The sequence below is a fragment of the Malaclemys terrapin genome, chromosome 6, assembly GCF_027887155.1.
Source record: "Malaclemys terrapin pileata isolate rMalTer1 chromosome 6, rMalTer1.hap1, whole genome shotgun sequence".
In the NCBI taxonomy this organism is placed as follows: domain Eukaryota; kingdom Metazoa; phylum Chordata; order Testudines; family Emydidae; genus Malaclemys; species Malaclemys terrapin.
Genome location: NC_071510.1, coordinates 74,921,856 through 74,937,289, shown reverse-complemented (window position 1 = coordinate 74,937,289; position 15,434 = coordinate 74,921,856). Strand labels below are relative to the sequence as shown.

The 15,434-nt window shown below is 39.0% G+C and overlaps 1 protein-coding gene across 1 annotated transcript in view; it reads left to right on the top strand.

Annotated features, from left to right (window-relative positions):
• Nucleotides 1–15,434, top strand: part of SLF1 (SMC5-SMC6 complex localization factor 1) — a 79,321-nt gene that overhangs the window by 16,825 nt on the left and 47,062 nt on the right. Inside the window, exons 5-9 of the mRNA XM_054033056.1 lie at nucleotides 3,603–3,765; nucleotides 10,027–10,161; nucleotides 11,795–11,848; nucleotides 13,298–13,456; nucleotides 14,782–14,948. Of these exons, the coding sequence (XP_053889031.1) occupies nucleotides 3,603–3,765; nucleotides 10,027–10,161; nucleotides 11,795–11,848; nucleotides 13,298–13,456; nucleotides 14,782–14,948 (678 nt within the window). The remainder of the gene's footprint in view (nucleotides 1–3,602; nucleotides 3,766–10,026; nucleotides 10,162–11,794; nucleotides 11,849–13,297; nucleotides 13,457–14,781; nucleotides 14,949–15,434) is intronic.

Sequence of the window (15,434 nt, the reverse complement as noted above, 5' to 3'; positions counted from 1 at the left end):
GAAAATACCATTAAACTGTTCCATTACTCTGTTATTTTTAAAATAAGAGGATCTTGGTCTAGTTCCACTTCCCCCCCCCCCCCCATCACTGTTTTTGGCCTCCTCCTCCCCCAAAACTGTAGCGCCTAAATGCTCAGGTTGAACTTGGAGAGGCGGGGTGTGTGATTAAAAGGGCAAGGAATACAGTTAGATCTGTGGTGATCGTAGTCTATTGTAAAACTACCCCCCTTTTCTCTGGGATGGCAACTTTGTCTTTTATTATATGAGTGGCAATCCTAGAGGAAAACAAGACTGTCTCATATGGTAAGAGTGAAATAATATGCTAAGTATGGTTCGACATATTGTAAAGCCACATTCTGATTGACTTGGACCTCTTATGTCACACTCATGCAGCAGCTCTCTAGCGGTACACTGCTGCAGCCTCAGAACTGAAAGACAAAAACTTACTCAGATCATGGTAAATAGGGAAGATTCAAAAGATGATGATAAAGGAGGGGATGGGAGGAGGAGGAACTGAAGGGGAAAAATGAGTTTAAAAGTGCTCAGTTGGCCTTTTGGGATCTCTATCCTCTTCTATCCCACTTTGTTTTAAAACAAACTTGGTCTTCTTTAATATTTTAAGACTTAGTTCTGAGATGCCTATGTTTTAATAAAGGTGAGTTGGAAGTGGCCATTGGACCACATCCTGCTGCTGACAGGGCAGGTAGGCTTCTGAAGGACAGGAGTGAATGAGAAGGATCTTAATGCTCAAACATTACGATGAAAAAGTTTCTAGTAGAATATAGGGCATAACACCTGCGCCTCATGTTCATAATTTTTTTTTAATTAAAAAACCTTATTCCAATAGCCAGTTAAGCCATTAGTGCATCAGGTGGTTATTGTTGCACTACTTGGGTGGTTGAAGGAATTCTGCCTTCAGCCTCATGATACAGTACATGTTAAAAGTTTTACGATCCTTATTGCTATGTTATCAGGGTCTGCTAAAGATCCTTCCTTCCTTACACTAAGCAAGTTTGAGCTCAAGCATTTGAAGCAGAAAGAATATTTTCCAACTGGAATATTAAACTGAATTTAAAACAAACTTGTGTTATTTTGTTGGAACAGCTCCTTAAAATTGCATATATTGGGGTAGTAAAAGTGATTTTATATTAGGCAGTGAACAAAGGCTCTGAGATCAAAGCCTCATTACAGTAGGCCTAGATGTAGACATGGTTCCTGCCTGGAAAAGCTTATATTCTAAAAAGACAAACAGTATAAAAGGGTGGTGGTGGAGATGCTATACAATGTTACATGCACATATACCTATCATAGTTGATTTTTTTTTTCCTCCTCCTCCTCAGGTTTAGGGGTAAGGAGGCAGAGAGAAATTAGAGTAGGTCAATACTCTTGCTGCAATTACAACACTTGGGCAGGCAGGGGGAAAGCAAATTATTGGTATATGAGCATATGATACTACATAGTATCGCTTCATCCTTTAATACTGTTTTGTCTTTTTAGACTATAAAAAGAATCCTTGTAGGGATTTAAAGCAAGATAGGGTAGTAATTTGACATGTCAGTTTGGAGAATGTTCAGGACTGCAACTTTCATCCAAGCCATTTTCTAAAGCTGATTGAAGTCCAACTTAATTTTATATTTGTGGTCCATTGGCATTTAATAGCAGGTTCCTCTGTCAAAATTACTAACTATAGATTAAACAGTAGAGATCTGAAAATCCCAGCTCCTGCTTATAGGAGACCAATGTAATTCCCCTCAAGACAAAACCAAATTTATTCTTATAGGGCCTAAGCTCCTTACAGATCTCATGTAGCTCTCTAAAACTACCTTAAGACACAGGCCGTAATAACCACTAGTCTTTTCATCTTCACATATCAATATTAACCTAGGTTACTACTAGACTGAAACCTCCTTGTAAGTAGGTAGTCAGCCTGCATCCAGAAATTGTGGGTTGTGACCCCATTCCAAAAGCGAGAACCCCTAACATCTAGTTTATTAAGTTGTATATGGTTTCTCCTTTCTTGGCACATGGAAATTGAGCTGTCCTGTGCCCTTCTCAAGCAAAATGTGTTAAGTATTGCTTTAATGGCAGAGGATATAAACAAGCCAATTTCCTTCTTGGCAGGGAAAGTAAACAGCCACTATTCCTGACCTGTGGCTTTAGCATTCCACTACAAGTTATCATTTTTCCACTTCCTCTTTCTTTGTTGCTGTCCCAGTGAGACACAGCTGACTACCTCTCCTTCTAGCTTGCCAACTAAGGTGTCCTTTACAAAATGGAACAGGTTTTCTTCCCTCATCTTCAGTGTCTGGGTTCTGGGTACATACATCCTGCAGCACTTCTGAAAGACATTCTGTTCTTTCACTGGAATCTTAACATGGTTCTGCAAATCCCTATTTGTTAAGAATGAAAGTAACCTTTAATAGCAACTGCATCAGCAAGACAAATGAACTGGGAGTTGTGTGCATCAGGGAATCTATTTTTTTCCCCACGACATTACCATACAACAACCTGGGCATCCCTTTGCAATGCTTTTGTGCATGAGTAAGGTAGATATTTTGCTTGCTGAAAACCTAGCTTTTGGTCAACTGTCCTATAAGTGCCAGTAACTTTTAAAAAGGATTGATTTTTTTCTCTCTATCAGCTATACTTAATACTACTGTTTGTTCATCTCTGCCTTTCTCCAATTATGACTAACCTTGTGTGTGTGTGTGTGTGTGTGTAATATATAAAAAGTAGGTGAGACCAGGGCATTTTATTCTTTATCCATCAATTTTTTCTAGTATATGCATCCACCAATTTAGAAGACCCCTTTTTCTCCTCTCCCCCTCTGTTACCTGTCATCTTTTCTTAGAAATATAAATTGCAGCAGTGCACCTTTGGAAGTTGTGTATGGGGAAATAATTACAGGTAGTAGGCCAGAAACATTAGCTGAGCTGTCTGGGTATTACATTAGGTGGGACTAACTGCACTGCTGTGGAGTCATTCCTGCAGTGTAGGTACACCTCTACCCTGATATAATGCTGTCTTCGGGAGCCAAAAAATCTTACCGCATTATAGGTGAAACCATGTTGTATCGAACTTGCTTTGATCTGCCAGAGCTCCCGCCCCACCCCCCTGGAGTGCTGCTTTACCGCGTTATATCCGAATTCATGTTATATCGAGTCGCGTTATATCGGCGTAGAGGTGTATATCTTATGAAATCTTACCTTTCCAATTTACAGGTAAGGCAAATACCCCATTTTCAGTAAATCCCTCTATTTAGATAAAGATCCACTAAGTCTCTTGAGCTATATTGCAATAAACCATAGTTACTGTAATACAAAGTTTGATCTTTATAAAAATGCACTTGTAGAAGCTTCCTAAAAGATGAAGAAAATTAGTATTCTCTTCTAAACTGAGAAGACAGTTGTTTAGTTGGGTTACCTACTTGTCTCAGGGCTTTGAAGTGCTCAGTTAGCCTGCTAAGGAAGGAAGTGTGACTTCATACCTGACCATTTTCTGTAAATTTTGGGTGCATTGTAGCTTGTGAGCATTTAAAAAAAACCCTTTAAAACAAATTTTCAGTAAATATATATTTTAAACTGTGTGTAAATTTTTTTAAGAGTTCTAGAAGCTGGAAAGGCAATTATATATCCACCACAAAAGGAAGTGAGAGCTGTTACTCATGTATTCACTGATAATAAAAGTGTCACCATAGAGAGAGAGAAACATCTCTTTGAAGCTCCATATTATCCTGTGCAATATATAGGGGATTATCTTTTTGAGGTAAGTAAAATAAACATTCTTACCTGAAATTAATGCTTCATTAATGTGTTTATTGATTAGAACATACTGCAACTCTGCCAGAAGTGAAGGGGATGCTATCAACTTTTTTTTAAATGCACTTTTTTTTTTTTTTAAATTTTGATCACCTTTTAAATAGCATGTGCTAACTTTTTTGGGTTTTTTTAAGTGTCATGGAGAAGATTGTGTATAGTCAGGTTTTCTGTTCTGCTTTTGGTTGGGTCGGATAGCAACACCACCAAGCACCCTCTTTTTCTGTGCACACACCTGCCTACTATCTCTTCAATTGCGGTTTATTCACTGCTGCTACTTGTAAACACATTGTTAGAGCTTGTCAAGGCTGGATCCCCACTTTGAACTTTAGGGTACAAATGTAGGGGCCTGCATGAAAACTTCTAAGCTTAACTACCAGCTTAGCTCTGGTTCTGCTGCCACCATTTCAATGGATTCCATTCCTGGGAAACCTTGAAAAACCTTCACCAAATCCCTGGTGAATACAGATCCAAACCCCTTGGATCTTAAAACAAGGAGAAATTAACCATTCCCCTCCTTCCTCCCACCAACTCCTGGTGAATACAGATCCAACCCCCTTGGATCTTAAAACAAGGAGAAATTAACCATTTCCCCTCCTTCCTCCCACCAACTCCTGGTGAATACAGATCCAACCCCCTTGGATCTTGAACAAGGAAAAATCAATCAGGTTCTTAAAAAGAAGGTTTTTAATTAAAGAAAAAGGTAAAAATCATCTCTGTAAAATCAGTATGGAAATTAACCTTACAGGGTAATCAAACTTAAAGAGCTCAGAGGACTCCCCTCTAGTCTTAGGTTCAAAGTACAGCAAACAAAAATAAACACTCTGGTAAAAGGTACATTTACAAGTTGAGAAAACAAAGGAAAACTAGGTTTCAGAGTAACCGCCGTGTTAGTCTGTATCCGCAAAAAGAAGAACAGGAGTACTTGTGGCACCTTAGAGACGAACAAATTTATTAGAGCATAAGCTTTCGTGGACTACAGCCCACTTCTTCGGATGCATATAGAATGGAACATATATTGAGGAGATATATATACACGCATACAGAAAGCATAAACAGGTGGGAGTTGTCAACTCCCACCTGTTTATGCTCTCTGTATGTGTGTATATATATCTCCTCAATATCGGATGCATATAGAATGGAACATAAGAAGTGGGCTGTAGTCCATGAAAGCTTATGCTCTAATAAATTTGTTAGTCTCTAAGGTGCCACAAGTACTCCTGTTCTTCTTTTTAAAGGAAAACTAACATGCCTTGCCTGGCTATTTACTTACAAGTTTGAAATAGGAGAGACTTGTTTAGAAAGATGTGGAGAACCTGGATTGATGTCTGGTCCCTCTCAGTCCCAAGAACGAACACACTCCCAAACAAAGAACACAAACAAAAGCCTTCCCCCCCCAAGATTTGAAAGTATCTTGTCACCTTATTGGTCCTTTAGGTCAGATGCCAGCCAGGTTACCTGAGCTTCTTAACCCTTTACAGGGAAAAGGATTTTGGAGTCTCTGGCCAGGAGGGATTTTATAGTACTGTACACAGGACAGCTGTTACCCTTCCCTTTATAGTTATGACAGAGCTACAGGTATACACTTTGAGCAGTTCATGAAAGTGATGCAACTGACAAAATAGTGACACTAACTATTCACAAAATGACAAATTAAAACTATTTCCCCCCCGTAATTGTTTTTCTAGTATCTAAGTACAAAAATGTCAAATGGAAGTGGATTTTTTTCTTCAAGTCTGACAATGTCTACTTAACTGCATTAAAACTGTACCTTAACACTTCAAAAAATCAGTTTAGTGATTTACCTTCCCTGCCCCCATGCATGAACTCATAAGTTATCCTGCATTTTCATCCAGATCATATTACAAATTCAGAAACTTACAGAAAGCAAATGCAGCTTGCCAGTGGTTAATTGGACCATAGTGCCTAGTAATATTGTAGCAGTTATAAAACAGAAAAGGAACTCAAAATTGGTAGGTTCAAAACTTCGAGTCTTGCTTTTCACTCAGCACTTCACAATGCCAAATTTTTAATGCAGTTTTAGGGGAAAAAAGCAATGTGTTCCACAATACTATGGGAAAGACCTGGGGCCATGTCTACGCTACATGAACTATATAATATGTTGGTATAACATTGTAGTGTAGACACAGCCTACAGCAACAGAAGGGCATTTTCCATTACTGTAGGAACATCACCTCCTGGAGCAAAAGTACCTAGGCTGACGAAAGCATTTGGGTGTTAAGTCGGTATGACTACAGCACTTAGGGGTGTGGATTTTTCACACCCCTGAGTACCACTGCTATTTTGACATGAATTTTAATTACAGAGCATGCCTTAGTCTCCTTTCAGTTTCTACTCTGTAACTTTGGCCAGGGAACACTTTCTAAAAAAGTAGTACAGTTGTGAACATTGTACATTTGAATCTTGCTCCCATTGAGGCCAATGGTAGAACTCCTCTTTAATTTTATTGTAGCTGGATACAGCCTGGACTCCTGCAGGGAGTGTTCCATGCTGACTTGGATTGATTCTATAGTCTAATTTAGGATCTGCCTTATTTGTCCCGAGGAGGAGTTAGTTATCCAGTCCAGGGAAAGTTGTGGCCACAGCTTGAGGCTTAGAGGAAGATGTGGTGCAAGGAAGAAAGGATGCAGAATATTCCATGCTAGAAATCTAATTTGGTATTTATATGCAACCTTACGATAAATCAGCATGCAACAGATTTTATTCAGAGAACTTTCAAGTATCTAAGTGGTTATAAACTGTGACATACTTGGATTTTGTCTGTTAGATCACAAATAAATAGAGGACAGGTGTAGGGAACAGACTCAGTTTAAAGGTCTTGTAAAGGAGAATTCTTCTTTATGTAGCCTGTTCATATTCACACTTTCAGAATAGCAGTGCCTGTTGGATCACTTTGCCCCCCCCTCCAGCATCTCCCCTCTCTGTTGCTGAACACTTTGATGGCAAGGCTATAAAAGGGGGTGCTGTACTTCAGGGGCTTCTGTTACTTCTAACTGTGACAGCAGATTGACCAGGAAATTCAGTGGGTCTTTCTGACATGGCTTCATTGGAGCTGATTGGTCTCAGTGCCACCTTAGTTCTCTAGTTATCCAATCAGTCTAGTTAAGTTAGATCAATGTTTCTGAACTGTTGGAACTGGCGTTCTTTGAGAATACCGGTGCATATTCACATTTTCCATCCTCCTTCCACAAATTAAGTTAAGTCTCAGAAGAAGAGGGGATGTGAGGAGGTGGTAGAAGGAACTGAGACAGCTGTAGCACAGCACTCCCTTCTGTAGCCTCAGCCTTAGAACATTCAAGACCAGTGAGGGAAGGGCACAAGAGCTACTGAAAGGTTCTGTCCGTGCATCCCAGGAGTGTGCATGTGCAGAAGTCACATTAAAGAACTCCACTTACAGTCAAGTTGCCTTCATTTTGTTATCTTGGTTTTGGCTGAATCTTATCCTTCTTAACAGTGTGTGACTAAAATTATTTGGTTTCATTTTGACATTGTAATGCCATCTCCGCACACTTGAACTGAAATCATTTTGCTTGAACTTGACATTGTGACAGCTGTACACTTACACTAATCTTATTTTGCATTCTGGTCTGAAGTCATACTATGGTTTTCAGAATTTTGCATTAAAGCTTCCTATGGGATGGTCATTAGGAACTCAGTTTCCTCAATTGCTTGGCACTGTGGCAAATCAGCAAAGTACATAAACATGTGCTTGATGAAGACCACATGAGTAGTCCCACAGAAGCCAATAAGACTTCTCTCATGCTTAAAGTTGAGCACACATGTGAGTGTTTTGCTGATGTAGCAGGGATGGTACCTTCAGAGCACCCCTTCATGGCAGGGCATGGCCCTTCAGGCACCCCACCTTCAATGGCCAGTAACTTTCCACCATCAGAAGTATTTAGAACAAGAATCCCCTTCTGGACTCTAAAATATTAACTCTTTCCACATAGTTTCCAGTGACCCTGCAGACCCAAACCCTTCCCTCTTGGCTAAGGGATTACACAACTTTCCTTCCAGGGCTTGTGTTGTGCTTCTCCCTCTCCCTTTAAATTGCCCTGCACTGGTTCCACCTGAGCTGGCAACAGTCTTTCAAGAAACAGAACTAAAACCAAAACCTTCATAATAGTTCTTCCTCCATGCATCTCTGCTGTGGCACAGTCTTCCTGCCTCCCTCCACAGCTTGGAGGCCAGGTCACACCACTGTAGTCCTTTCTCACTATGTGTCTCTCAGACTTCTGCAGGAAACTTCTTGCTCTCAGAGTCTCCTCCTCTAATGAGGGAAGAGACAGCTTATGTACTTCTTTCTTTCCCCAGACCTTGTACTGATTGGCTGAAAGGAAGGGGAGCCTTGCCCCACCCAAACTGCAAGGTCCCAGTTCCTTAAAGATACAGTTACCTGGGTTTCCCTAGACCAGGGGTCGGCAACGTTCAACACACGGCTCGCCAGGGTAAGCACCCTGGCGGGCCGGGCCAGTTTTATTTACCTGCTGACGCAGCAGGTTCGGCCGATCGCGGCCCCCACTGGCCGCGGTTCGCTGTCCCGGGCCAATGGGGGCGGCAGGAAGCAGCGCAGGCGAGCAATTGCTGGTCGTGGCTTCCCGCCGCCCCCATTGGCCCTGCGTCAGCAGGTAAATAAAACTGGCCCGGCCCGCCAGGGTGCTTACCCTGGTGAGCCGCGTGCCGAACATTGCCGACCCCTGTCCTAGACTCTTAACCATTATCCCAGGACCACTTACTTTTCTCAGCATCTGTTCCAGAGCTCCTGGAATAGGATTTGGCTGGCCACAGTCCCCACTACCTCTTAAACAGGGCAGACCACTCTGTTACAGCAGGATTGGTGCTGGAGTGCTCAGCACCTTGCAGGATTGAGCCTTAGTTTATTACTCCCTCAAAGTGAATGTCAGATTAAAATAGTGATAAAATAACAAGGAATGTGGCAAGATCTACAGAATAGGGGATTCTATCTTGGAAAGCAGTGACTCTGAAAACAATTTAGGGGTCATAATAGACAAGCAACTCAGCATGAGTTTCCAGTGTGATGCTGTGACAACAAGGGCTAATGTGGATATATAAGTAAGGGAGGTGATTTTTACCTTTCAATGTGGCATTGGTGACACCTATACTAGAAAACTGCCTCCAGTTCTTACCTCCCTATTTTTAAAAAAATGATATTGATAGTTTGGAAAGGGAGCAAAAGAATGTTACGAAAACATTTGAGGGCTGGGAAAAATTCCTTATGGTGAGAGACTTAAAGATCTCAGTCTGTTCAGTTTATCCAAAAAAAAAAAAAAAATTTTGATTAGTGTATAAGTATCTTCACAGGGAGAAAATATTGGATCTAAAGATCTCTAATTTAGTGGAGAAAGGCAGAAAAGAACCAATGACTGAAAACTAGAATTTGTCTGGCTTCAATCAGAAATTGGGCATAAATTTTGAACAGTAAGGGTGATTAACGATTGGTTGGATTAACAATTTGGTTAAAACCAATTAACTGATTAATTGGTTGGATTGGATTAATGATCGGTTAAAATTAATGATTAACATTTGGTTAAAATCACGCACTGAAAATCTTTATGAAATGTATTTTCCCCATATTATACAGTACCTGACTAATTTAATTTGTAATTATTTTATAACAGCAATGGACTAAATTGTAGCTTCGCCAAAAGACCTGTGTATGGAGCAGTGTGTAGTTGTAGAATCACAATCAAACTACTAAGGGAAGAGTTTAAGACCTAGAAGGACTGGATGACTTGGAAAACTGGTTAATAAGATATAGAACCTTTAAACTGTAGGTTGCCAGCTGAGCTTCATCACTGCTAATCAGCCACCGGAAGGAATTGACATCTGATCATATTTTATTGCCCTTTATGAAATTGGGGCTTCTCTAGAAAAGGAGTTATTACAGAATAACAATTCCTGATTAACTCCCTGTGTGAACACTCTTACTTTGGAATAAGAGTGCCTTAACCCCTGGGTTAAGCTAATTCAAAGTGAGAGCGTCCATCCACACAGAATTAATCAGGAATAGTTCTTTTAATTTCATACCCTATTTTAGTCCAAAATAATTTTATAAACTTTATAAAAAATATATGCAAAAATATCTAAAGAGGAGAAAAAAGGTGCAAGTAGAGTTGTTTTAGACAGCAGTCTCTGTATATGCAAGTTTTAAATCTTTTGACCTTCACAGAATGAAATACAAAATATTACTGAAGATAACCAAATGAACCATCTTTTAGCCGAACAAGAAGCCAGAGATACAATGTCTGACATGCAACTTGTTGCAATGAAAAATACATTAATAAACCATATGTATTTTACTCAGGTAAGAAAAAAACAGGACTGTATAAACTTTTAATTGTAAAAATGTAATAAAATTCTCCCTAGGTATATTTGCCCTTCAAACACAAATGTAACAAAGATAACATTAGATTTCTTAACATCTGCAGAAATTGTAACAATATATAGTAATTTGTAAAGTTTAAAAATTCTATACAGTATTTAGTACAATACTATTATGAGGTGATTGTTTAATATGTGTCTAATGAAAAAATGATGGACTAGATGAAATATCAATTGATTGGTCATTTTGTTTCATTTTGGTTTTTAACTGTCTCACAAAACAGTGGATTGGCCCTTAGTCTTTCTATGACTGGCCTTTAAATAACTATATTTATGTTTACGTTTGTCTCAAAACCAAAGAAATCCCTGAACCAGAAACATTTTGCTGAGCATTATGATGAATTCTTATTGCTGTGTGGAATGTATGTTAAGGAGAATAAAACTTAATGCATTCTACCCTTTTAATAATATCACAGATTTAATCATGAAGTGCATTAGGAAGTGAGGGCATTATTTCATATTTAGAAAAATGAGCAATTAATTGTTTTGAATCAGTACAGCATATATTCCCACCATAATATACTGATTGTTATTTAGTAGTTCTTATGTGAGCCCTAATACAGCAAACACATGTTTGTAGACTTATATTTATGAATATGTGTGTCTTTAGGAGCAGGTCCATGATATATATTAATACTTGTTTTATTATTATGCAGTAAGGTATGTTGTCAATTTAGTGTTGCCACATCCACAAAAGCAAAGAATAAAAATTTAACCCTCTAATAGTAAATATCCAATGCTCTTCTACCCACAGGCACATGATTTATCAAAACCACAACTACCATACATCAGACCATTCGCTACAACCTTACCTCTGCCCCCATCTTTTCCTTCCTCTTACACACCTCTCCAAATGCTAGTAGTTGTGGATGTTTGGTGGATGGCTAGTTATGTTGGGAGAGGGTCACTTGCTAAAGGGTTGTGCACAACGATGGGTTTGTGCCCCAGGGGGTTAATGAAGGCTGGCATTCCCAGGTGGCATGCTTTTTTTAAGGTGCAGTTTTTGTAATGTCCATTAATAGAACCATAGTGATGGCCCCTAGCTGGATGTAAAAATGATTTTACACTTGTATTTAGTTCCTTTTATCTCATAGGCTCCCAAAGCACTTTACAGAATAAACACTAGTGTATATACAACATCTCACCATTGGAAAAACAGAAAAGAAAAGAAAATCAAAAGTATGCTTAAGTGCAAATTAAGTATCTTAAACTGACCCTGTCTTCACATAGCACCAGTTTGAAACAAAAAGTGAAGAATAATGCATTAATTCAAATTGCAGGACAATTTAGATTTGAAGAATGAAATTGCCCAGATTATTGTTGACTCAGGACACTTCTTGTTGAAGCCTACCCTTGTTAAAAGTTTCATAAGAAGTATACCTTCTATTTCTATAAAAATGAGAACTAACTGTTACATTTGCATTTATTTTTTAACCACTGGTTAAATATCTTTTTTTAACACTGATGTATGTTTTGCTGGTCATTAAATGTAGCATTTTGTCATTATCCAATCTAAGGGTTTTCATGTATGCCCTTGATTTATTTCTGTTTTACAGAATGAGAAACAGAAGTCTACTCAAATAGACCAACTGAGTGGATGTGGTACAGAGGTAAGTATCTGTAATTCATGATTTCTGAGGGTGTAAGTTATAATAGTTCAGTACTTATCCATCTTCCCTGATAAGGGATCTGTTTTTTGGAGCAGGTTTTTTCAGTTGATGATTTTTCACCTCTCCCAGAAAGGAACTTGACAGTTGTAGGCATTGGACATCACTGTAGTTTCCATTGTGGGGGTGATTACGCGAGGCACCCCGTGGCTTTAGAAATTTTATTCTGTGATAGTTTTCTACCAAGCTCTCAGAAGGCACACCCAATAGAACGAAGACTTCCTACAGTATATATGCTTAGACTATGTCTACACTTACAGCGGCATGTACAATAGATTCTGTACACCGAGGTATAAATAAAGTGTAGACAGTGAGACACTGCTTAGGCAAGAAAAAACACACCAGAACCTGAGGGTATATATCCTACATGACTTTCTACATGCCCAAGCAGTGCCTCCTCCATCTACACTACTGTTTTTAGCAGTATAGCATCCTGGTGCTGGAGCAGTTCCTTGCGGTGGGGAAGGGTTCCATCTGCTTCCCACTGCTTCCCCCCCCTTTCACTGCCACGTATAGCTACACACTGCAGTGTGGACACTGCCTGCACTTCACTGCAGCATGTAACTACGCATACCCTACATATCAGTGCCAGTGTAGACAAGGCCTTAGAGCAGGGGTCGGCAACGTTTGGCACGCGGCTCGCCAGGGTAAGCACCTGGCGGGCCGGGCCAGTTTTATTTACCTGCTGACGCGGCAGGTTCGGCCGATCGCGGCCCCCACTGGCCGCGGTTCGCCGTCCTGGGCCAATGGGGGCAGCAAGAAGCTGCGACCAGCACATCGCTCGCCTGCGCTGCTTCTCGCCGCCCCCCATTGGCCCAGGACGGCGAACCGCGGCCAGTGGGGGCCGCGATCGGCCGAACCTGCCGCGTCAGCAGGTAAATAAAACTGGCCCGGCCCGCCAGGGTGCTTACCCTGGCGAGCCGCGTGCCGAACGTTGCCGACCCCTGCCTTAGAGAGTAAGTACAGTTAAATTGCTGGGGCTTAAATAATAATATATTATATCTCCATCTCCTGAGATAAGTATATCCTGCAAAGTACGGAGTGCTTTTAGTGGGAGTTCAAATCAGTAGGGGTTAGGAGCAGTGAGGCCCTTGCAGAAGATATCAGCATATCAGTGGATCGCACTATAAATTAGTAATTACTTTAAATTAGAACTGTTGTTTTCTATATCTTAAAACAATTTCTTACCTTGTTATATAATGATCAAAAATATATACGTATCTTTTGGCTAAAGAAATTTTGTATAAAGATTCATAAATGTTTCCTTTTTGTATCTAAAGGGACTGAACTTTTAGTTGGTTCTCATTTTTTCTTTTAAGATAGAACTGTTTATAAATCTTTTATTCAGCCATTCTTTCTATACAGTTATTCACAAATATTTGCCATTCCTAGATTAAAAATATTGAGCTCTCCAGAGGTATATTGTGTATACTTGAAGGACTAGTAGAAGGACATTTCTTTACTGATGTAATCGCAGAACTTGCTGCTACTCAAAAATACTTCATCCCTCCTGTGCAGCTTCTTCATTCTCTTCTAGAGCATATGCTACAGGTGAGAACTAAAGGCTCGGTCTTTCGCAGTATTAAACTGGGGGAGGGAATGTAAAAAACGTGGTCTTAGTCAGATACCAATGGTATATTTTAAAAAAGAGTGTCTTCATCCATGATTTCTTTAACCAATGTTCCCTTAATCGCTACTTCACCAGAATATACTGTCAATATATTGTTGAAACAGTAAAATCCCAGCATACCATGCAAGACAGAAAAGCATTCAGAACGAGCAAATAAATATTATCTTTTTCATACTGTCAATATTACCTAATTTAGGACTGTACTATCTATATGTATGCAGGTAACAAATTATAGTAAATTACATTTTTGTATCAACTGAGATTATAGTATATATTAGGATACCCACTCAAAGACCATAGAGGACATCCATGGATAAAAGTGAAATGCTTGAGTGTGCACTTGCACTCACTCTCAATTTTTTCTCCAGTACAGTTTATTTAAATAATTGAAAATAATCGGAAACCAAATAGTATTTTTCATTAGCCCTATTAATGTAGTACCCATCTTATTGTTAAATGCTGTCCTTACATGTAAATGTAAAAACAGTTACAGAAAGGAAGAGTAAGCAGTGAGGTTGAAGCTTTCCATTACTTTGAGAAACAGCAGGTTCTTCTGTAATTTTGCATAAATTAGCCATAGATATTGAGCCCACTTAAAAAAATCTTGTCTAGAGAATGCCAAAATCATATGTATTTATCAACTCTTAAGTCAAACCATAAATTATCCTTATCAAATGCAATGCAAGTCATTTTGATTGGCAGCAATAGAAATCTTGGTCTCTGAATAGCATAAAGATAATTTGTAGGAAACCGGTCAGAATTGGAATGAATTGTAAATTGGTCAGGAACAGGATTAAGCAAATAGTGTAACTTGCACTGTTTTGTTATTGTGATTCTGCAAAATGAGTGTGACTTGCGCACACACACAGGTCTGAATTGGTAGTTGCCGGCAAGGCAACGAGCAGGAGGGTGTATATAAAGCAACTGCATACAGACTTACACTGCATCTTTCCCAACCCTGTAAGAGATGAAATTCACTGGTATAAATGAGTTAATATCGGAGCTGAATACCATTTTGGGGGCAAGTTACCCTTATTTTTTTCCTTTTCTGTGCAAATTACAATATTTTGCCTCTTGTATTCCTCCCCCTCAGTTTCCCACATGATATTAAGCTAACATTTGTCATCAGTGAATTTGAGTTTTGGATGAGTTTGAGTTTAGGATGAGTATGACTAACACAAAAGTTCTTCACTATTAAGTCTTTGCCCAGTACAGACCCAATATTTATTTCTTATTTTTAAAACAGGGAAATACAGACACAGTATTCTCTGCTAAATTTTTTCACATCTTGTATATTCTTCTTCAACTTGATCCTCCTTGGAAGTCTCCTTCCATGTTAAGATATTATCTGGAATTTCTTCAGTGTCCTATTTGCATGAGAGGAACATGGTCTCTGCTAGAGATGCTTGTGAGGTAAGAAGCAGTTGGAAAGGTTTTTGTTTGTTTGTTATGTTCTCTTGTTTTGGGGGCTTCTCTCTCTCTAAAAGCTTAGCTAAGTGAAAACAATTAATATCACACTTTTTCATAAAAAGGTCTCCTTAGTTAAAAATGATAGAATTTACATATAAAGGGAAGCCCTATTATATGGAAGTCACTTTTTCAATGTACTCTAATTAGTTCATTATAAGTGAAGATTTTCTATACCTAGAATAGCATTTGTACATTTCAGAACTTTTATTATAAATTTCAATTAATCTGAGTTCACTGAAAATGGTTGTCACTATACAGGAAAAAATCATACATTTATTGTTTCTCCCCTTCTTTGCATTTCTATATTAAATGTTTGAGCATAATTATTTGTATATTATGTGTCTTTTGACAATCTAGATGAATGTATATTACTACTGGGTTTTGTATATCTATTTTGCTGCAGATAAAACAGTATAAATCTTATCTTGT